Here is a 23,638-nt window from a genome sequence, read left to right as displayed (position 1 = left end):
GAAATGATTGCTCGTCAGCTTTGGGAAATGTATTTGTTTAAGCCTCACAGCCGATAAAGAGAAAAATCACTGTTAGAGTTTGAGGTCTGGTGAGGGCCAAGGACAGCTGTTTTTCCCTCCTGCCTAGATACTGTCTTTGGAATCAGAAAAAAAAATTAAATAAGCATTATTTACCCAATTAAAATCCAATCAAAATAAATAAATAAAGCATCTGAAGAAAGGCTCTGCTCCCCAAAGTAGCAATTGCCTGTTTCCAGCTTATCATTTTGGGGGGATCTTATAAAACCAACCACTGTGAAATTGACTTCTAACTGATCTTAATTGAGATGGGGCCCAAATGCAGGGTTCAGAAATGAAATTCGGGAGGGCTGCCCCTTGAGCTAGGCCGTTGATGGTACCCTGCAAATCGCAGGTCACAGATGAGCTGGAGAGGATTATTTTTTTGTGTATATATGTATATATGTGTATATATATATATAATTGAAGTCTAGTCAGTTTACAATGTTGTGTCAATTACTGGTGTACAGCACAATGCTTCAGTCATGCATGAATAAGCCTATATTTGTTTTCATATTCCTTTTTATCATAAGTTAGTACAAGATATTGACTATAGTTCCCTGTGCTATGTAGTATAACTTGTTTATCTATTATATATATAGTAGTTTTATATGCAAATCTCAAACTCCCAACTTATCCCTTCCCACCTCCTTCCCCCCAATAACCATAAGTTTGTTTTCTATGTTTATGAGTCTGTTTCTGTTTTGTAAATAAGCTCATTTTAGATTCCACAAGTGATATCATTTGGTATTTTTCTTTCTCTTTCTGGCTTACTTCACTTAGAATGACAATTTCCATGTCCATCATGTTGCTGTAAATGTCATTATTTTATTTTCTATGGCCGAGTAGTATTCCATTGTATAAATATACCTCAGTTTCTTCATCCTGTCATCTGTCAATGGACATTTAGGTTGTTTCCATGTCTTGGCTATTGTAAATACTGGTGCTATGAACATTGGGGTGCGTATATCTTTTTTACAGTGCCAAGTTTCATCCATGCCTTTCATGAATGACTCCAGGGTCCCACCACCCACTGGCTGTTTGTTTGTTTTTAACTAGCTCAGGACTGAGTGGGGGTTGATGTTAGACTACCTGGGCCTGCAAGGATTCTTAGAAGGCTCGTTCTATCCTCAAACCTGCCAACATCCCCCTGCCCCACCACACACACACTCATGTTTACTCAGCCCACCTGAGCATCTGTCCCTCTACAGAGTGTATGTAACATTTAGCGATGGTCTGCAGTGAGCAGGCACCGTGCTAAGCCTCTAGCAGGCATCAGCTTGTTAAATCCCCACAACCACCCTGGGAGAAGTCTTATCAATTGTAAAAACCTCAATTAAGCAATCTTCCTTCTGTCTGCTGGGGAAGCTTGAATGATTTCAGGGGTGAGCCTGGTCTCCACTGCAATCTTCTCCAACTTTGAAGGGACCAGTTCTCTTCATGTTAAAAGCAAACAGTCCATGCCTTAACCCACAGGGTGCAGGATAACCAAGCCCTCCCTCATCACCCCAAGTCTCCCTGGCCAGCCTTTCCCTGCTTGCCACCTTGGTGCCTGGCCCTCTCTCCCTGTCCTCTTCCGTTTGGGTGCCCCCAGAAGCCCTCTTCCAGGAGCTCACCATCAGATTCATTCACTGCTTTGTTGAAACCCAGAAGGCCTCACCTGTCAGGTCCCAACAGGCTCATTATGGCATTTTTCTAGACAAAAGAGTTCTCTCTCAAAGATACATTCTGACTTTTTTTCAGACCAGGCAGCTTCCCCTGTGGCCAGCATTTTAAAATAACTTTGTGTGTCCTTGCAATTCTTACTGCCCTGTACACTGCAAAATAGATACAGCACTGGAAAACATTGACTATTAAAAAGAGGAGAACTAATACATGAGAAAGGAAATAAAGCAACATGGGATTTAAAATGGTAACAATACAATGCACTGTTGCACTCTAACAAGTTTGCAAATCTTCCTAAGACAGGCTGTTTTCTGAGCAAGTATAAGCTACTCAAACTGACTCAAGAAAAAGTAGAGAAACTTAAAGAACAAAGATTCTATGCAAAGAGGACCTTGAGAAAAACTTTAGTGAAATGATTTTTCGAAGTCCCCACGTTAAGATGATTCTGTGCTGAAACTCTCCAAGTACCAAGGTACAAAATGCTCAAATGAGTCCCACGCTTGCATAGTGGATAAGCTTTGGGATCAGAGTCCTGAGCTTAAATCCTTGTTTACCACTGACTAGCTGTGCGATCATGGATGAGTTAAAATCTCTGAAATTCAGTTTCCATGGAATTCAGCAAAGGAGGTGGCCATGGTAATACTGAGTGGTCCAGGTGAGCTTTCTAGAGGAGCTGACCTGTGATGGATTTGATTTGCCAGCAGTGGTTACCAGGAGCCTTGCACATCCTTGCTCAGACCCCATACAATTAAGGGATGGTCTTGTAACTTGCCTGGCCAAAGTTAGGGTAGAATCCGTGTCATGAAAGGGCTAAAGATTCACAAGTCCTATTATTATTACTTCTTGGATATCTGCAGCAGGACTTCCAACACTACTAGTGAAGATTCAGATTAAGCTCTTCCTGTGTCTGGGCAGGATGCTAACTCCACACACAGGCCCTCTGAATCCTCCAAACAACTGTCGATGCTGTTATTGCCCCCCTTTTAAAGATGAGGAAACCAAGACAAAGAGCTTTACCCAAGGTCACACTATTAAATAACAGAGCTGAACTGGAACTCAGGCTGTCCAGCTCCAGAGCACTTAACCATCACAGTTTTCTGCCTCCATCAGTGCCTTGCACTGTAAGGCCTTTGGCAGGTGATGGCATGATGTCACATACCTCTGCTCATTTGGTCACTGCAACAATCAGATGTTCTCACCTTTACAAAGGAGGAAACGACTGGAGAGCTCCGAAGTGACTGTCCAAGGTCGTTCTGCTAAAGAGTGACAGGATCTAAAACTAAGGCCTCCCTGTGGATTTTGGAGTCCCTGTCACCTGGGGATACAGGGTCATGCTAAGATATCCCTGCCCCGTAGCAACTCGCAGTCCACTTATGGAACACAGCATGTGAGCACAACTACTGTGACAGCAGCTCACAGTGAAGGACTTGCTCCACCTCTTCTCTGCACCCATCAAGCCCACCACCCTCTAGATGCCCTCCCAACCCCTGCATCCCATGGGAAATTCTCATCTGCATGAAGTCCTGTAGCCCTGATGCTCCTCAGCAGCCCCTGGTGCTGCCAGTTGCACATCCTATGCTCATGCCCTAACCTGTTTGGGCTCACACAGGTCTAGTATTGCCTTTCTGGCAACGAGAGTAAGAGTCATTATGAAATGGGGGTAGCGACACCACCCTCCTGAAATAGTCATCACGGTGTCAATACGTGGGATGGCACCTTAGTTCTGAGCGTTGCCCTTCCTGTCTTTAGACCTGAGCACCCGCTGCCTCAGTTTCCTCATCCCTAGGAGCAGGATGATGATGCCAGCACACAGGGCTAGGGGGAGGGTGAAATATGCAAAGCACTCAGCAGAGCGCCCCACGTGTGGTGAGTGCTGAGCCAGTGTCATGATGGGTGTAATTGTTGAGATTATTATTTTTAAGTGACTGTTACTCCCTTTGCCCTTCTGGAGCGCAGGGACACGTGTCTCACATTGCTCTGCGATGCTCGGTCTTTATCAATGCACCATTATAACAGAGTTCATGAATGCCAGTTGTCTTGGATCCAATGCCTCCAGGTCTCTTCCACCTCCTAAGTGGGTCCCACACTCTGATTGACCTCCCTGAGCCTCAGTTTTTGCATCTGTATAATGAGGATGATAACATCTGCCTTACAGGGGACTTGGGAGGATTAATGAGCTGATGTATTTTGAAAGCGTCTGACCCAGAATGTGCAGCAGCACATATGACTTCCTTTCCCTTCGCTGGTTGTGTTTTTCATGGAAAGGAGCCAAGTTTTTCAAGAGAAAGCAGACATACTGCAGAGTTTCTGTTGTGTTTTTTTTTAGTAGGACATAGGACATTGCATGGCTGGTCTGATGAGAAACTGTTAACTGAGCACCTACTATGAGTGCAGGGCTATGCAGAGATATGGAGAAAATCTAAATGCACGCCTGCCCAGAGGGTCCTGTGGTGTTTTGTCCATGGCTCAGTGGAATTAGATTCTGGTGCAACCAGAGCTGTCTCTGCAGACAGTACTTATCTGAGCGCACCTAATTTGGGGGGTCCTATTCCCTTGAGTCCCTAAGTCAAGGGCAGTTTTCAAGGAAATGTTTATTTTCAAGTAGATAGAGGAATACAATCCAGACAGCACTCCCAAACTGTTAGCTGCATATTAATCTGCAGGGACTAATATCAAAACATAATTAGTATAGCAGTGCTCCCAGCTTAATTGAAAATGCTGCATATACGGGCAGTTAATGAGAAATGCAAGGTCTGATGATTCAGAACTGCTGAGATTTAGCGGTTTAGTGGGTGTAGCAAGGAAGTGTTGGATTTATTTCCCTTTGCTATTCTCTTCGTACATCTGGACAGGAAAGGGTCTGAAAGGAGTTACTAACAGTATGTATGGTTAGAGAACTTTGATTATCTGGAAGTCCCTCAGCTACTTGGAACACAGCAGAGAGCCAGCCAGGCAGGAAGCGGGAAAAAAGCCTCTGCGGGCGACAAAACACATTTCAATTTGTCTGTGCACCGCAGTCTTTTCACTTTTCTGATAAGAAATCTTTGCAACCCACATCACGACCTATTTGTTTTTTCTTCCTTTACACCAGATTTTAATAAACGAAGTGATCTGATTGCCCAGGCATTAGCAGAAGAGCAACAATGCATCCTTGCAGTAGTGGGCGGGGCCTCAGGAGATGCCTGTCTGTCCACCCCCTCCTGTGTTCAGTCCTGCAGTCAGTAGAGATCTCAAAGGCACGAAGTGTGTTTTGGCCCCAGGGGAGATAAAGATGCAGGAGAGTCCCTGCTTATAAGGAGCTTTCAGTTTGGGGGAGGACAGATAATGTCTCAGTCAAGATTCTTAATTTTAGACAACCAAATCTACTCTGGCTAGTTTAAACAGAAAAGGATTTAAAACAGGATGTTAGGTGGCTTGCAAACTTTCCAGGAATGCCAGGGAGCAAGCTTGGATGCCATGGATCCAGAGAAGTACAGAGGCCTGCTGGACTGGAGTCTCCCTTATCCCCACCCCTTGGGACTCAAAAGTCTAGGAACTAGACAGTAAAACCTACATGCAGCTGTCCTGATAAGTTGCCACCTTGGCTGCTGTGCTTCTGGGAAGCCCTGATTCACTTGAGCACAGCCACCACCACCCGCACCAGTTTCTGCCCTCTAAGATCCTGGGGGTGCGTTTGCTTGGTACAACCTGTGTGTAGATGCAAGGGAGTCTGTGTGTTGTTCCCAGTTATCTAGCCTCTGCAGAACAGAAAGCACACTGGACGGGGTGTTGGGAGAACCTGTCTGTGGTATCTGCTGAGAGGGGGCCAGACAGCTACAGCCCAGCTAGCCCGCTCCTGTTGGAGAGTTTCCGAGAGCTAGCTCACTGACAGGGTGATGACAAGCAGAGCATGGTCAGTGAGCCCCGCAGGTGGATACCAAGTGTCACCTGAGTACTGACGGTCAAGGAGGATACCCCAGCATGAGAAAGAGTGAGCACAGACACTTCAAAGGTACAAAACACCAGGGCTATTTCATTTAGAAGCAAATTATCCTACAGAGGTAGTTGTCAGGAGGGGTGTCAGAAATTGGTAATTAGTAGAAATAAAAAATCAGTAATAGTAATAAGCCCCACACCCAGAGAGATGAGCAGGACCCCCATCCCAGGTCTCAACCCAACATCTCTTGCTTCTCCTCTACCGCAAGGCCACCCTGCCCTTTGAAATTGAATTAGATGCTCATCAGGGAAACTTCCAGCAGAATTTTCAGTCTTCTCCTCTTAGTATAACAAGGCTCTGTGGCTTCTCTGACCCCAGTGCCGGATATTTGTCTCTGGAAATCTGAATGCTTCAGCAGGTATTACCTTCTTGCCTGGCCAGTCCTCTGGGCCAGTGCCCCGCATCCAGGAATAAATGCCCACCGTGGGGCTCCATCCGCCAGGATACAGGAAAGGCTTTATGGGTGTGCTATTTCTTTTCCTAAAGGAAGCACAAGCACTGGGAAATAAAGTTGCCTCCATTCCCACGTAGCAATTATGTGCACAATTACATTTCCAGCAGGTGTCACTTCAAAGGGTGAAACCCATTAAGTATTCAAATGAGAAAGTGGAAAGGAGCCCCCAAGAAGGCCTGGGAAGGCTGCCGAGGTGGAGGAAGTGGACGCGGACATTTCCTGAGCGTTTGCCACTTGGGGCTCACTTTCCCGTAAGTGATCTCATCCCAGCCTGGGGACAGCCTTCAGTGCAGAGTTTAACAAGCCCCATTTGAACCAGTGAAGCAACTGAGCTCGGAGCCCTGCAGTGAATTGCCCAAGGTCACTCAGCCAGGAAGGACGAGCCGACACTGGTGCACATGCCTGTCCCGGGGATGGCGCGTGCGTAGCCATCAGTTTCATGTACGCCGCGGAGGGCCAGACCTCTCGTAGGTTTTTCTGTAGCTTTCAGGGAGCCCAGTGTAAAGCAAGCATCCGGTAAGATCTTACCAGGCTTCTTTATGGCAGTTTTCTCCCCATTGCTCAAATGATGCATGAAGTAACCGGAGGGAAAGAATATCAAAGGGAAGAAAGTGCCAGGCATGTGCAGGCTTATTTAAATTGACATTTACAGTCGAAAATGGAATTATCACCCTCCTTTTATAGATGAGGAATCTGAGGCTCAGAGAAGTGGAGGGAATCACCTGAGGCTGGATGGGTCGCAGTGGGTAGCTAGGACTGGGATCCAGCCTGCCTGACTCCTGAGTCTAGGCTGCGTTCCTTGCATTCAGTGACCAGCCTCCCTTGGAGTCCATCACACTGTGGAGGTGACCACATACTCCTGTTGGGAATGCCATGTGGACGGTGAATTCAAGGCTCTCAGACTCTTCCATGAGCCTTTCTGAAAGAGCCCTTTCCTTCCTGCTCATTGGAAGCTCCCCGGATGCTGTGCAGAGTCAGAAGAGCCTTCTGATTGCTCTTATCACGTAAACTGTCTTTGTGCCGTCTTAACCAAGGCCTGCCCACGGAGAGGGCCCGCGGAGGCAGGGAAAGAATATGTATTGGAGCTCTGCCAGTGCACAGGCCTCCTTCCTTGCTGATAAAACTGGGCTCACCATCTCTTTCCCCCCCGCTCACCACCCCTCTTCTCCATATGAATTGTTACAGCCAGGTCCCTATCTTGCCTACATGCATCACGCTCTGCTCCATCTGGATCCAGGGGTCAGCCTCCCATCCCATACCATCTCACTCAACCTTTCCTCTCCATGAGCTTACTGGGGTCTCTCAAGTCCCTCTACCAAAATCACTTGAATCCTCTGCATCCTTCCCTTCCCTCTGCCTCTGCCTTAATCTAGACCATTGCACTAGCCTCTCCAGTGGTCTTTTTCTTATCTCTTTCCACTCCCGTCTTTCATACGGTTACAGGCAAGCTCTGTAAAACATTCATTTTATCCATCCAACCTTCCGTCCATCCAATAACTAGTTGCTATGTGTCAGCCGTTATGCTTGGCTCAGGATGCAGCATTAGATAAGAAGTGGTCCAGTCTCTGGTGGGGAGAAAGAAATTAGTAAATCCCAGTGCAGGTGAAGGGAACATAAAGGAGTGATGTCTGGCTCAGGTGACAGCCTCCGCTGAGGCTTCCGGAGCTGACATGGAAACAGAATTTTTAAGGCAAGGGTAGGTAAAGGGAAGACAAGCCAGGGAGAGTGACTGTGCACTTACAAAGGTTTGGCACTGCCTTGCACCTTTGGCGAACTACAAATAGCTGGCAAGGTTAAAGAGAACAGTAGTTGCTGGAAAGGCAGAAACCGAATCATGAAGTGCCTTGTTCTGTGAGTCTGGAATTCATTCTGTTGGCAGTGCGACTCGGTATATGGTTTTAAATAAGGGAGCAGCGTGGACGGAAAGCTCTCAATCGCCCACTCTCCACACCTCACTTGGTCCTCCCGGCAAGCTTTTTTCCAGGCTCCGACCTCCAGCCAAAGCGCTGATTAGGCTCCTGTTCTGGCTGGCTGAGGTTCTGCCTGAAGGACACTTGTAGTCTCCCAGACACTGCTTGTCCGTAAGAGTCCCCAGTCACACTCAGAGAAATTCCTTTTCATTCTCTCTCCATTCCCGACACAATGTGTCATGAATTTAGCGCACTTCTCTGGGCCCGTGGCTGTCGCGTGTGTGGAGAGCGGATTGTTGGGGGGTGCACTCAGTATGCCTCCCTATGTCTGCCTATCACTTCAGAGAGTTTAGCAGGAGCAGATAATATACAGGCCAGCTGCCACCTCCTGCTTCTCTGGTCATCTGTCAGAGAAATGGAAAACCCAATCACTGTCATTGCTGAGTGCAGATGGGGTCCACAAGTACATCCCTGGTTTAGGAACAAGAAAGCAGATGGGCTCAGAGGATGGACCACCCGCCTCCCACCACCCCTGGTCCCCACTCAGGGCTCTGTGCCTGAGAACCTGCCTGGCTTACAGTCCTGGCCCCACCTGGCCCTCTCTCCTAACCTCCTGAAGTGGTCCCCTCACCAGCCTCTCTTCAGAGCCCCTTACACACTCCTGCCTCTTCAGGAAGCATGAAGAACTGGATTGCAGGCCTTGGCTACGTTCCTTTGGGCGAGTAACTTCACCTCTCTAGGTTTGGGTTTCCACATTTAAAGCTCGGGGCTCAAGCTCCCTGCCTGGCTTAAGTTTCAGAGCTGAGTGAATCAAAAGTGTTAACATATGTGAATAAGCTTTGTTATTGTCACAAACTGCCCTGGGAGAGGTATCATTATCCCTGTTTTACAGATCAGGAAATGGGAAGCTCAGAGAGGTCAAACAACTTGCCCCGGGTCACACAGTGGAGGCCCTGAAGTAAGATTCCCGCAGCCAGGGGTCATGGCCCTTTGTTCATCCAGAGTGCCTGACCTTGTGGCTGGTGTATAGGAGGTTCTAAATAAGAACATTTAATAAGTGGCTCCAGAGCGTTGTGAGGAAAAAAAAGAATGTTACTAATTTAGGTATAATGGCACCTGATTTTTTTGCTCCAATTTGTATTTTTTTGATTACTAGAGAAATGGGACATTTTTTCCATGTATGTATTCACTTAGGATACTTCATGTATAACACGCCCGTGTCTGTTCCCAATTTTTCATTGGTGTCCTTTAATTTGTTCCCACATCAGTTTGCGCCAGATCTTTTTTGAATGGACATTAACCCTCTTCTGTCTGCCATGCTACAGATATTTTTCCAGCCTGCTGTCCTTTTCATTTTATTTTCTTTCCTTTTTTATTGTGTAGCATTGGGAAGTAAAATTAATTTCCGTTCATGTTAACCTGTGTAATCAGCACACTAAAACCCCAACCAAGGTTTGGAAGTGGGTTTCCCCAGGCAACACGTAGCTCTTCTCCACCCCAGTGGGTCTAGTGGGCTGAAAGGAGCATCAAAGACAGACTCAGAAGTTCAGATAAGGAGCCAGAGGACAGATCTTCTGTGCCATAAACTTGCGATTGGCTTATGTGTATGTTTTACTGTAAACACTTGATTTTGATCTTTGGCAAAAGGCCCAGCAGCTTGTTTATAAAGTTTAACCTGGTAGAGGGGAGGGCACAGCTCAGCGGTAGAGCTCATGCTTAGCATGCACGAGGTCCTGGGTTCAATCCCCAGTACCTCCATTAAGTAAGCAAACAAACAAACCTAATTACCTCCCTCCCCCCAATAATAATAAAATAAATAAAATTTTAAAATGAATTAATTAAGTTTAACCTGGTAGCACTCATCCCCCCACACGCTGCCTGTCTACCTGATGGGTGATGGGGGGGCCCAAGGGCTCCTGCAACGTCATGGGCTCTGAAAATATGACCCCTGGGCTCTTTGTTTGTGATGGCAGCAAAAGTGCTTTAGATTGGGTCTTACAGATTGTGAAGTGCCTTCCTACCCATTTTTCAATCAGTCCTCCCCAAAACACTCTCGTAGTCATATAGGTAGTATTATTTCCATTATCTGCTGAGGGAAAGGAGGCTCAGAGAGGTTGTCCATGCCCCCATGCTAGTGTCCGGCAGAGGTTCCTTAGGTGTCAGGGCTCCTGTTGTCTCTGACTTGCCAAGTTAGCTCCTAGGGATGGTCCCACTATCCAGTAATGAAGCAAGGGCCGTGTTCAGGGCCAGAAATCCAGCTCTAGAAAGAGAAGGGCCTCACCTTTGCTTAGAAGCTCTTAGAGTCTAAACTTCTGGAGAAGATCTTGCATAATACACTGTCTGTCCCTTCCAGCCACATGGAGATGGTACTCCAGAGAGTGTGGGTGAGGTCCTGAAAGAAGGAGCGGCAGCTGGTGATCATCAGTGTGTCCGGAAATGGCCTTCAAGGCATGGCTTAGGCACAAGGCTTCCCTTGTTCAGTCAGGTCTGGTCATTCCCCTGAAATTTCATAGTCCACCTGAAGAAACAGAGACATACCCAAACAACTACAGAAAGTGCATGCAAAACTCCAGCAACGTCATTCATTTGTTCAGCAAATATTAACTGTGTTAAGTACTGTCCCAATATAGTGGTAAACACAACAGTCCGTCATCACGAAGCTCATATTCTGGCAGGGGAGGTAAACAATAAATAAGTTAATAAGCACGTGGCATGTCAGATGCTGGGTACTGTGGGGGAAAAGTAGGGAAGGGGCTGGGAGTGCTGGAGGCTGTCATGATTCTAAGTGGGGTGATCAGGAAAGGTATGGACACAGTAGCACAAGAGAAGAAGGTGGTTCATTCTGTTTGGAGTGGTGGATCAGAGAAGGCCCCACAGAATGCTTTTTTCTGTGCTAAGCCCTGACTTCTAAGTGAGGGTTTCCAGATAGCCCAGGGGAGGGATGCATTTTTGGCAGCGGAAACAGCAAATGCCTTGGCATGAATGTAGGAAAGGATATGGGCATGTTTGGGAAATTGCAAGCAGGTCTGGTTTGGCCAGAGAAAAGGGAAGGGAAATGCAGAACTTGATGCTGGGGAGGTTGGTTGCGGACAGATTGTGAGGGCTTTGAGGGGTGCTGTGTGACTGTGCAAATGCTATGTAGTTGTAGAAGGCACGTCCACCATGGCTGCTTCTTGAGCTAGTGACCAGTGGCCCCAGCCAGGCTAGAGGCATGGTCTCCATAACCAAGAAAGAGTTAAAAACAGAAGGGACATTTCCTCCCGATGGCCCATAACCCCAGGATTATCATGAGAGAAACATCAGACAAATTCCAGTGGTGAGGCATCCCACAACATGCTTTTCCAGCACACCCCACACTGTCAAGGTCATCAAAAACAAGGAAAATCTGAGGAGCCGTCACAGCCAAGAGGAGCCTAAGGATGCTTGGTGACTGAATGGAATGTGGTGTCCTGCATGGGACCCCCAGACAGAAAGAGAAAAGCTGAGGAAATCCGAATAAACTATGGACTTTAGTTAATAATAATTTATCAATTTTGGTTTGTCAATTGTAACAAAAGAACCATACGATAAGATGCTAATTATGGGAGAAAATAGAGGCAGAATATAGGGGAACTCTCTGTGCTATCTTTGCCATTTTTCTGTAATCTAGAACTAGAATTAAAGCAGGAAAACACTTGTAACCCCCAAATTCCTTGGGTTTCCCTTCTCTAGAAGGACTGGTTCTTTTCTAACTCAGTTTCTCCCCCCACAGATGTTTTCAGCTTCAGCGAGGTGGACACAAGCACATATGTCTGCATGGGTGGACACGCGAGGTCAGAGTAGGTGGTGGGGTTGCTGAGGTCGGGACCACGTCTGTGCTCAAGTCTCAGCACTGGTTTCCTCTCCGGGACTGAGAGAGGTTTCCAGGGAGGTGAGGCATGTGGCAGTTCATTAACAGCCCTGCCGTTCCACACCTGGTGGTCCTTTCAGTGCCTGTGTGGGACGTTGGTCTGGGACACTTGGGTCAGTCAATAAAAGGCCACCTGTAACAAGGGCCTGAGCAGAAGCAGAAAGCAAATGCATCAGGGATCAGAGCCCCTGCTCTGACTGTGGGAAGCTGACCTCTTCTAGGAAAGCTAGGAAAACTCATCTGCCACCAAGGGGCTGGTCACACCGAGAGCTTGCAAGCCATTGTCCCTCCGTTTCTGATGGGCTCTATTCTCCCTTGTCTCTTTGTTGGTCCCAGCCTGCGTCTGTCTGTTTACATATACCTTACACACCTAAATTCTTCCTTAATAAACAAGGATGCTCTGTCTCTCAGCAGTCCCCAAAATGTCCTCCTATTTTATTCCTGTCTCTATCCTCTCTCAGTAAAGCTTGGCTTCTGCCACACCTCTGAGTTTGGATGGACCAGTGCTAACTCTTAACAGAGACAAGACCCAAACCAGCCACATCACATTAAGTCTCAAAAGTCTCACTGAATCTGCTAAGATACCTCTCTTGGTTTGTCTCAGCTTCATTAAACTCCTGGCTTCCCTACAGGAAATCAGGACACCCTAAACTGCCAAAGGATTCTGCAACTTCACAGCCAAGCTCCCTAGCATCTACTGCATCAATAATTGGCCTTTCCCATGTTAGTTTACCAACTGACAGAAGAAGTCACGTCAAGCTGGCTAACATTTGTTTGTTTGTTTGGAGGGGCTGGTGGGAGCAGAAACCTGACTACCCTTTCCTTGCAGGGCTGCCTTCCCAACCTTCCAGGTGCCTAACGGGTGCCTCATGGCTCACTTATTCCCTCTTGGGCTTGCTTGCAGTGATCATTTCTGCAGTGGCTCCCCATCCCAGCCCAAGTACTGAGAGTCTTCATGGATTCATTATCCCAGAGGCTGTAGAGTAGTGCTTCCACCTGCAGATTCTTTCTCAGCACCTCCATCCATCAGAGTCCTAGGCAGGAAAACATAAACCATCATAGGTCTTTCAACAGAGGGAATTGAATTTAATATAGGGTATTGGCCACATGGTTAATGAAATGGCTAAGAAGCTACACAGTACATGTTGAGGCAGCCCGAGAGATCAACAGCAGGGAACCACTATCACCCCCTCGACTGGAGGGACAATGAGAGAAGGTGATGTTTCTAGAGCCCAGAAGCTGGGCCAATCCAGCAGGAGCTAGAACCACTATGTAGGGTGCCTGTCAGGACCTGAAGCGACAGACATTACGTGGTCGCTGCCAACGATGCTGTCTAAGACAAGCAAGAGAGCGAGAGAGACCTTGGTTTCTCTCTTCTTCTCACCTCCAGTCTTCTGCCAGGGTCCTCCATTCACAAACCCACCTGCCCAGAAGCCAGTAACCAAAGGATTCTGAGCACTGCCGTCCTTTGAGATGGAGCAGAGTAGCAAGGGTGGGGAGAGGGCCTGAGAGCAAATGGACAAATGACTGGCACAGCATCCATTCAGTCCTCTCACCCCCTTAGTTGAAGGCTGAGTCGGCCTTCACCCCTTCCAGAAAACTCTTTTCTAATTTCTTTGATCAAGATAGCTGACAGCTTGATATAGGCATCATATTCTTATCCACTCTCCTGGGTTGAACAGGTGAGGAAAAATCAAGATCCTCCTTTGGGGTGGGGGTGGTGAGCTCTAGAATATCTGTAGTCATCAAGCCTTGCTCACGTGGATAACTGCTGCCCCTCGTCCTTTGGAAGAGAACAGTGTCTCCCTTCTTTTGTGGAATTGTCAAGGTAGAATGGTTCTGCTTATTCTTACAATGGTGGCAGCCCCAGAGGCTCAGCGAAGCTTGAACAATTATCTTCTATTCTGCAAGACCAAACCCATAAGCCAGACCCCGCTATGCAGCTACATTCTGCCCGGGAGAGCCCATGAGCACTGGTTAGTCCAGAGGGCTGGTGTGTTGCTTCAGGGGACCTCCAGCTCTTGTCTGAGATGGTTAATCCTTCCCCGTCTGCCTTCCCTCTGACTGCCTCTCTCCTCTGCGAGTTGGGAGCCCTTGCTGCTGGTGTGGGAGCTCACACAGGAGGGAATGTGGATAGGAGAAGTCCAAGTGCAGAACAGAAAGAACAAAAACCCCCAAGTTTGTGCGGCCAAGAAAATAACATGAAACAAAGTGAGGGATTTGGAAAACTGGACTTGTTTTGTTTTTGGAACATTTCAAGGGGCCAAGCAGGCAGTTGTGTTTGGATTGGGAAGAAAGGCAAAACTGTGCAGAGGAAAATCCTTTTCAGATTTTATTCTGGCTGTTACTGGATTCAAGAAAACACCAAGAGGCTGAAACTGTGTGAGGGTATGAAGGTTGTAGCACCCAGACCAGAAGGAACCCTGTCCCCTCCTGGGACAGGTTGGGACAGCATTTGGGAGCCATGGGCTTACTTGTCCATCTGTCACCAACCTGGTCAGTTTAGCCCCACTTGGAGCCACCTACGTTGCTTTCCTTTTCTTAACATTAATGGTCTTGATAACAAATAAATATAAATCACAGTGCTGGTTAAGACTCTATTCAAAGTGACAGAAACCTCACAATCAACTTACTCAAAACAGAGGGACTTCCACTACTGCCTCTTGGAATCCAAGGAGCTGAACTTTGCAGCCAGAGAAAATGCAGAGCTGCCGTGGCACTGGGTTCGCAGTTTTAATTCTGGGCAGATTTGCTCTGTTTCTCTTTGCTGCTCTGGTCACTTCTCCTATACTGTGAGCTCCTTTCTCTCATTGCAGACCAGCCCTCCCTATTTTTTATGTATTAGTTTGCAGGGCTGCCATGACAAGGTACCACAAACCGTGAGGCTTCAACAACAGAAATTGCTTGTCTCACCATTCTCAGGGCTAAACGTCCAAGATCAAGGTGTCAGCAAGGCTGTGTTCCCTCTGCAGGGAAGGCTCTGCCCCAGGCCTATCTCTCTCAGCCTCTGGAAATTCCTTGGCGTGTGGTAGCATCACTCCAGTCTTCACGTGGCATTCTCCCCGTGTGTGCCTATGTCCCAGTTTCCCTTCTTCTGTGTACAGATTTCTCTCCTATCCAAGCCATACTGGGTTAGGGCCCACCCTAGTGACCTCATTTTAACTTGATGACTTCTGCAAAGAACCTGTCTCCAAATAAGGCCCCATTCTCAGGTATGCAGGATTAGGACTCCAGCAAATCTTTTCTGGGGGACACAGTTCAACCCGTAACACTCACATGGCCACTAATAACTCTCAACATTGTACATCTTACAATCACCACTACTAGAGACCATTCTTCTTCACTTCCTGTTTTCAAAAATCCCAGGGAAGAAGTCATATAATTGGTCCAGCTTCGATCAGGTTCTGCTCTCCCCCAGAGCTATGATTAATCTGCCTTTATTAAGGGGCCCAGCCCTGAACCAATCAATGATGGCCAGGGAGGCAGGGTCCCTGAAGAATATGACAATTCCATCTAAAAAATAATTCAAATGAACTTATTTACAAAACCAAAACCAACTCACAGACATAAAAAACAAATTTGTGGTTACCCAAGGAGAAAGGAACAGGGAGTTGGGATAAAGTGGGAGTATGGGATTAAAACATGAGTACTACCATCTATAAAACAGATAAACAACAAGGACTTACTGTACAGCACAGGGAACTATATTCAATATCTTGTATTAAGCTAAAATGGAAAAGAATTGAAAAAAAGAATATATATATATATATATATATATATCTATCTCCAAGTCATTTTGTTGTACACCTGAAACTAATACAGTATTGTAAATCAACTATACTTCAAAAAGAAAAAAGATAATAATCCTCATAGGACCCATGAATCTGTCAGATCAGCTAGTTAATGCTGGATACACGTCACCCCCAAATTGTAATGGCTTATGACAACAAAGGGTCCATTCTCTCCCATACTCCATGCCCACCATGGACAGTGGGAGTGGTGGCAGAGGGGAGGGGTTTCTGCTCACTGTTGTCTCCCAGAGACCAGGCTGTAAAACCATCCCCACTGTGCTGATCCTCGGGCAGGTGTGAAAGAGCCCTGGTGGGTCCTGCTTTGGCAATTAAACCTTCTACTTGCGAGTGGTACTCGTCTGGTCACACCCACTGGCCTCGATTAGCATGGGGCCCCATCCGGGTGGGCCGCCCACCTGTGCCTGGAAGGCTGTGAGCCGGAAATGGTTGCCACACAGCACTGATGACTCTCACAGCCTACATGGTGGGAGCAGTGGGAAAAGTGGTTCCCAGAAGCGGGGAGGGAGGAGCTGCCCCAGAAGAAGATGGGGTGCCGCACAGGCAACTCGTTGAGGAGCACTTCAGGACCTCCCCAGCCAAGGAAGGGGCAGTGAGGAAGACAGTGAGGGTTAAAAACACGGGTTTGGCTGCAGTCTGGTGAGTCTGCGGTGAGAGCGGCCAGGCTGGACAGTGAAGAGAACTGCCTGTTCTAGGGAGGGGTTTGGATTTTGTCCCGAAGATAATGGGGCACCAACAAGGATTTCGAGCCAGGAACAGCAGGGTCAGACTTGCATTTGAGGAACAGCACTGTGCATATGATAATTTAAGGAAAGGGACTGAAGAGCCCTAGAGCTACACAGAGAACAGCTTATCCCCTGGATTTGGTGGTAGAAACAACTAGATTTGGTGACTCTTTGGCTTAGGAGTGCAGTTAGTTGTGATCCATGCAGCAGAGATGGCTTCATGAAAATGCTGGCATCTGCACTGGCCCCTGAGGGAAGAGGAGGAGCAGGTGGATGTGAAAGGAGGGAGGGGTTTTGCAGGCTGACGATGAAGCTGAGCAAAAGCCTGGCAGTCTGGGAGCACCTAGGTGGCTGAGAACAAGAATTTTCATTGGTCCTGCACATTCAGATCTCAGAATTGTGGATGGTATGCTTGGAGGGCTTAAAGATGAACATCGGTGGAGTTAAAGCAAGTTTCAGAAAACTGAGACAACTTCCCAGGGATACCACAAACTTCATCAGGCTCCTCTGTAGCCCTTGTGGCTATTTGAGAACTGTTTACTCTCCAACCCATGCCTCCTTTCATGCCAAGTTGCACAGGCAAAGTTCTTGTGCATCCCCGGAAGCAGACTATCTTTCTCCGGTGAAAGCCAGTGTCATTTGTCTTACTCCCAGGCAGTTGAAGGCAGATGCACTCACCTGCTCCACCCAGATTTCTCCCTGACAGACACCCCTGCGATAGCATGGACCCTCAGTCCTTTGAAAGATACATCTACACATGGTGCAGATTTGGGCAGCTCTACCTGTGAAAGATTCATGAGCCATTACTTGCCATAGTTAACACTGAGAGGCGCTGGTGAGGACACAAAGAACCACAAGAGGGAATACTGACTGGAAACCTGGATACAGCCTGTGGGCCAGAAAATTTTAAAAGGTACCTGCCTTCCCCACACGAGAGACCCATCCTCACTACCCCAAGTCTGGGCTGGCTCGCTGGACCCATGGGGGACCAGTAAAAGAACTCTTTCAGGCCTTCATGAATGAAGATGCCCAGTTAAAATATCACAGGAAGATTACATAAAACCATCTGCTGCCTTTATTTCCCCTTGTGTGCATTAAAAATGCACAGCTGCTCTGCATGAAGCATTCCATTACCCAGCATGGCTCACGGGCTGGTCTTGGACGCTGGGGGCAGAGAGGCGGCGCGGGGGGAGGGGGAGGGGGAGTCCCACCTGGATCTGAGTGTCTGGAGCAGGACAGTCCAGATTTTTCCACCCTGTGGATGTGCTCCCTGGAGGTGGTGTTGCTCTGTGTATGTCGTTGACTCTCTTGGTGAGTTTGTGTGTGTGGCAGGGTGTGTGTGTGTGTATGTGTGCTGTGTTTTTCTTTTTAATCTGAAAATTGGTCTTTGGGTTCACAAGCAGCAGCTGCAGCTGCCATAATTAAAATGAAATAACCTGCTTCCTTCAGTCCTTAGGGAGAAAAGCTTTAAAAAAAATCCATATTCTAAATGGACTCAGGAATGTGGTGAATCTTCTCTCCCTGTTTATTTGAAGCAAGTTTTATGGCTTTGCTTTTCTCAGGAGCCAGAGGAGGAGAAGGGAATTAACTTTTGCTGAGCACATGTCCCGGCCTCAGGCACTACGCAGGGCCGTCCCAACTGCACAAGCCAGGCACATGCCGCCCTAGTATCCTGTTAGACCCCAGCTCTCTTAACCTGGTCCGAGTCTGTCCAGAGACCTGGGAGGGTTGGCATTATTAAGATGTTATTGAATATGTTGGCACATATAATTGGCTCAGATTAGAAACCAAAGCTCTTAGCAGAGTAACAAGGTGAAGGATTCCATGCTAATGATTTTATGCTAATGAGATGGTTTTCAGAGGATTGGATGTGCTCTTGAAGGTGTTGCTTAGAAGTCACTTCAAACCAGTCTGGGAAAATAAAATCCCAGAACTGCAGACTCTGTGGTTTGTGTGGATCTTACTAGAAGGGAACTAAGGGAGAAAGGGACATGTGTGTGCTGGGAGTCGAAGGTGCAGCAGCCGCCGTCTTCGAGGCAGTTCCAGTCTGGTGGAGGAGAAGGACACGCGGACAGATAATTCTAAGACTCTGGTAATAAGTGTTAGGTCGAGGGTGTGAACAACCTGCGGTTGTTCTTGCAGCATTTTTTTCTCCAAAAATCCATTTCTTCATATTTTTTTAACTTTTTTTTTTATTGAGTTATAGTCATTCTACAATGTTGTGTCAAATTCCAGTGTAGAGCACAGTTTTTCAGTTATACGTGAACATGTATATATTCATTGTCACATTTTTTTCGCTGTGAGCTACCACAAGATCTTGTATATATTTCCCTGTGCTATACAGTATAATCTTGTTTATCTATTCTACATTTTGAAATTCCAGTCTGTCCCTTCCCACCCCCCACCCCCTTGGCAGCCACACGTTTGTATCCTATGTCTATGAATCTGTTTCTGTTTTGTATTTATGTTTTGGGTTTTTTTAGATTCCACACATGAGTGATCTCATATGGTATTTTTCTTTCTCTTTCTGGCTTACTTCACTTAGAATGACATTCTCCAAGAACATCCGTGTTGCTGCAAATGGAGTTATGTTGTCGGTTTTTATGGCTGAATAGTATTCCATTGTATAAATATACCACTTCTTCTTTATCCAGTCATCTGTTGATGGGCACAAAAATCCATTTCTTCAATTGATAACTCTGAGAGGAAGAGGGCCATGTCCAGAGTGTCAGATGTAAAAACACGAGGAGAAATTATTATACATTCTTATGTGTATACCAGTCTCTCTAATCTCTTATTATCATTCCCACGTAGTAACGAGGACATTTAAGGAGCTGAGTGGTTTTCCCAGGGCTGCATAGCCACTGCCCTGCTGGGGTGTGACTTAGACCCACTGTATTTACTTCCAAAGTTACTGTTCTTGCCACTGTTCCAGGCTTCCTTGAAGAAAACCTGCACCCTTGGTTGTCAGGTGTGTAGCACAGCTATCACTGTGCCTTGTATTTAGAATGAGGAAATCTTTTTTCTCTTGGAAAAAACAAGCTTTTAGAAGCAGGCATCTTGATGGGAGTGATTCATGATCGTCCCCTCCAGGCTGCAGGTGTGCTGATCCAGTTGGAGTGCAGTGAGTCCTCCGGGCAGTCCTCTCAAACAGTAAAGTCAGCCCAGGGACCTGGGTTCCTCATGGACATTCATGACCCAACAGAGTCCTGGGTATCCAAAAGAGGTACCTCCAGGCTCCTGGGTCCACTGTTGCCATTAAGCTTAGCTGAGAAGGGAAAGACAGAAGTGAGCATTACCTGCAAGGGAGGAAGGTGGTCTCCTGCTACCTTTGAAATTCTCTGCAAGAGACTGTACTCCATATTGTTTGGGACCCAACTCAAAGTATTGTTTTATCTCCTTGATTTGTGGTCACTTTGGAGAAAGCTAACAGAAGCAAAGGCACTTGACAATTAATTCCACCTGGGCATCTCAAAAGGCAGCCCAGGAAACGATCATGCGTCCACCCACCCTAGGGCGGGCGGGAGGTATGCTGGGAGCAGAAGGTGTAGTGGGGGCTGTTGGGTGTACAGGTGTCTGCACAGGGTCTCAGCATGCTTTAAGGCTTGCCTGGAAAGGGAGAAAACAAGCTCCAGATCTTGTATCCACCGCTTCCTAGCTGGGGGATTAGAGGCAAGCAGCTGAAATTCCCTGAAGCCTCATTTTCTCATCTGCAAGTCTGGAAGAAATAGGCTTGCTTCCTACGGTTGTTTAGAAGGTTAACTGAGATCAAATATGTACCAGCATCGAACAGTCTGCCCAATGCCTGGCACACAATCAGCTTCCTCCCCTCCCAATTCATACTGTGCAAGCTTGCCAAGTTCATCTTCCTGCGGCATATCTCCAATTGTGTCACCTCTCTGCTCAGAAGCCCTGGGTGGCTCTCTATTACTCATCGAATAATGGTCACCTTCCCTGGCTTGACTTTCAGGGCCGTGCTCACTGGGACCCACGTCCCCTATCAGGCGGGATGGCTGCTGCTTCCTTCCGCACAGCCTGCGCTCCGCAAAGCTGAGCGACATGTTCATCCTTTGTCACGCTTCCCCCTCCTGTGCCTTTACCCTTTCCTGCAAGTCCCCTGCCCCATCCCTGCGCCACCTCACCTGACACTGGTGCTGGTGCAAGGCTGGGCTTGAACAGTATGCGGTCCAATAAGTGCTCCCCGACTTGTCACCCGGGGTGGTCTCTTCATGCCTCCCCGTTCTCGTAGTTTTCTCTGTACCTCTCTTACGAAACTGCTGGGCATTTCAGTCACTCGTGGCCATGTTGTCTTATTTCCTTGTTATCCTGTGAGTTTCCCAAGGACACGATTTGCTTCCATCAGTGCATCCTGTACAGCACCTAACGCTCAGTGTAGGGATGAACGAGTGAGTGAGCAAGAGAAGGATTAAACACCCTAATCCCTTCCTCACTGGATTTCCCTTCATAAAATGCTGGTATATAAATACTTCTAAAACCTGTGGTCAACCCATGAGTGCTTTTGCTTCACTGACAGTCAGGTAGAGGTACACCCAGCCCTTCCTATTTGGGCTCCACATCCATGGATTCAACCAGTCACAGGTTAAATATACGTGGGGAAAAAAATTCCAGAAAGTTCCAAAAACCAAGACTTGAATTTGCCATGCAGGCAACTATTTACATAGCATTTACATTGTATTTACAACTATTTACATATCATTTACATTGTATTAGGTATCATGTGATCTAGAGATGATTTAAAGTGTATGGGTGGGTGTGCATAGGTTATATACAAATACTCCCTCATTTTATATAAGGAACTTGAGCATCCACTGATTTTGGTATCCATGGGGGGAGAGGAGGGGCCTGGACTCAATCCTCCTGCATATACTGAGTGATGATTATGCTTTGAAAAAGAGGGAAGTCAGGGATACAAATTGAAAAAAATAAATAGAAGAAAAGGAGTTGAGGTTTTCCCTGAAACCTGGGCAGGTGAAGATGGAACAGAAGTAAAACTAGTTCTGCAGCTTCTTCAAGGGCAGGGAGGGGGCGGGGATCAGATAAGGCACTGATGAAGGTCCACAGCCCAAGCTTTGGCCTGGAGCTGTGGAGGCAGTGGAACTGCGTGACCTGGACAAAGGAGAAGGGTTTGAGAAAGACCCTGGGTTCATCCGAGTCGCTGGACGTGACCAGGACTGTGGCAGGACCCTTGGGGGCAACGCCCACAGCTCTGAGTCCTAAAATCCACAAGGCGCTGGGCACGTGGTGAGAGACCCACACCCAAAGAAAGGGCCTCTTAGCGTGTCCATTGGTACAGCAAAACCATTTCCTGCTCCTCTCTGAGACTTTGGAGGGTAAACTTGTAATGAACAAGGCATAGTAAATAGAAATTAAGGGCACAATAACCAGTATTGCTCATCTGAGATCCATAAAACCATAGTCATATCCTTTGTAGTGTACTGCCTATGTTTTGTTTTAGTGAATAGAGAATGACTTATAAGGACGTTTGCAGGTTTACCTCCAAACTTTGTCCTGTTGATTCCATTTCAACCCATCAGGTCTTCTATCTGGGGGTGTTTGGGAGCCTGACCCACCCTCTGCACTTGGGCAGAGCCTGGTGAATGTTCCTGCCTAATACAGTCACTCTTTGTTTAGAAAAACAGGCATTTACAATGCAGAAACAGGAAATGCTGATGAAGCTAGCAAGATTTCCCACTTAGGAGAATTTTGTTTTTGATGGAGATTACCAGTAATTTCTCACCTTATAATAAATACACAATGTTTTCGTAGTTAGGATCCTACGTATATTCGGGGTGTATTTGGCAAAAATTCTGGGAATTTCTCAAACTGACTTTTAACCTCAGATGCCTAAATGTATCCTTCATGCGTTGTCCTGATTTAGCCTAGTGTGCCTTTTATATAAAAAGGCGTTTTGTAGTGTTTTCAGTGAGTGAGGGTGGTGGTCGATGCAGGGAAAGTGTATAGACCTTGAGTCTGTGAGGACCTGGGCTTCAAATCTCAGCTCCCCTTGTAGCAAGGACCGAAGGCAAATGGCTGGAAACCTTTGAGCCTCTCCCACACTCTTCTTTTGAGTGACAGGATTTCTTTTATTCATTTCACAACCTTTATTGTGTACAGATATCTCCTTGGGCACCAGAGATGCTGAGATGAACCAACATCATCATTGAATTGTAGGGGCAGAAAGGACCTCATGTGTGACCTAGTTCAGAGTTTCTCTCTTTCAGACAGAAGCTCAAGGAGGGGGAGTGATTTGCTAGAGGTTGCAGAGTGATAAGCAGGTGGCCCTTTTGTGTAAGGACCCTGCCCATGTGACTCCCAATACTCCCATCCAGTCAGTCACTGAGAAGATGGGTCCATTCTACAGGGCAGGACACTAAGGTTCAAAGAAGTGCGGTGACACATTTATTGGCCTGGCGAATCAGTGATAGGACTATTGCAGGGTCCGGTGCCCCATCACGTGCCCTGTCCCCTCACCTCCTCCCCACCCCCATCCCAGCACGCAGTCCATCCTTCTTCACAAAACACTCAGTGTCTATTCTGCCCCAAGCTGCCTTTGTCTGGGTTGTAAAGGGTGCTGATCTGCAGTCTCTGCCCTTGAGGGGTTTGGTCTGCTTAAGGAAGCATGTGAACAGCAGCTGTCAGGCAAGACCAGATTAGATGGGAGAAGAGAGAAAGATTGCAGAGAGAAAGTGCGTTTGTGTGGGATTCCCAGGGTGTTTGGGACCCACTCGCGTCTCTTCATGGCCGTGGGATCAGGCGTGCATTTGCACTGACTGCTGGGCAGAGAGACCTGTGAGAAACTTGAGGACATCTTGCCACCTCGCTTAATTGGGTCTATCTTCTCTTCTTCAACAGATAGGATCCCGTCCCGTCCTCCAGGATCCGATGGCCCTGGAGAGAGGGCTGCAGGGCCCACGGACACTGCTGACTCTTCAGAACGTGCTGACATGGAGCCAGGTCAGTCTCCTTGTCTGCTCTGATTTTCTGCGTCATCAACTGCAAACCTGTGGTCTTGATGAGAAGTGCCTTCTTGGAATCTGCAAATAAGCATAACATTTGGTTGAAGGCTTTCGCTACTAAGCTGCATGGGAAGCAGAGGAGGTCAAGGCAGAATGGAGGTGGCCTTTTCAGGGAG

The 23,638-nt window shown here is 47.2% G+C and overlaps 1 protein-coding gene across 1 annotated transcript in view; it reads left to right on the top strand.

The window, feature by feature from the left end:
* TENM4 (teneurin transmembrane protein 4) overlaps positions 1-23,638 on the top strand; it is a 2,614,134-nt gene that overhangs the window by 2,098,028 nt on the left and 492,468 nt on the right. The window contains exon 12 of the mRNA XM_032488752.1: positions 23,359-23,460. Coding sequence (XP_032344643.1) covers positions 23,451-23,460 — 10 coding nt within the window. The 5' untranslated portion in view covers positions 23,359-23,450. The remainder of the gene's footprint in view (positions 1-23,358; positions 23,461-23,638) is intronic.

This window comes from Camelus ferus, chromosome 10 (genome assembly GCF_009834535.1).
Source record: "Camelus ferus isolate YT-003-E chromosome 10, BCGSAC_Cfer_1.0, whole genome shotgun sequence".
Taxonomy (NCBI): Eukaryota; Metazoa; Chordata; class Mammalia; order Artiodactyla; family Camelidae; genus Camelus; species Camelus ferus.
The sequence above is the reverse complement of the archived record's forward strand: the minus strand, read 5'-3'. Positions and strand labels throughout refer to the sequence as shown.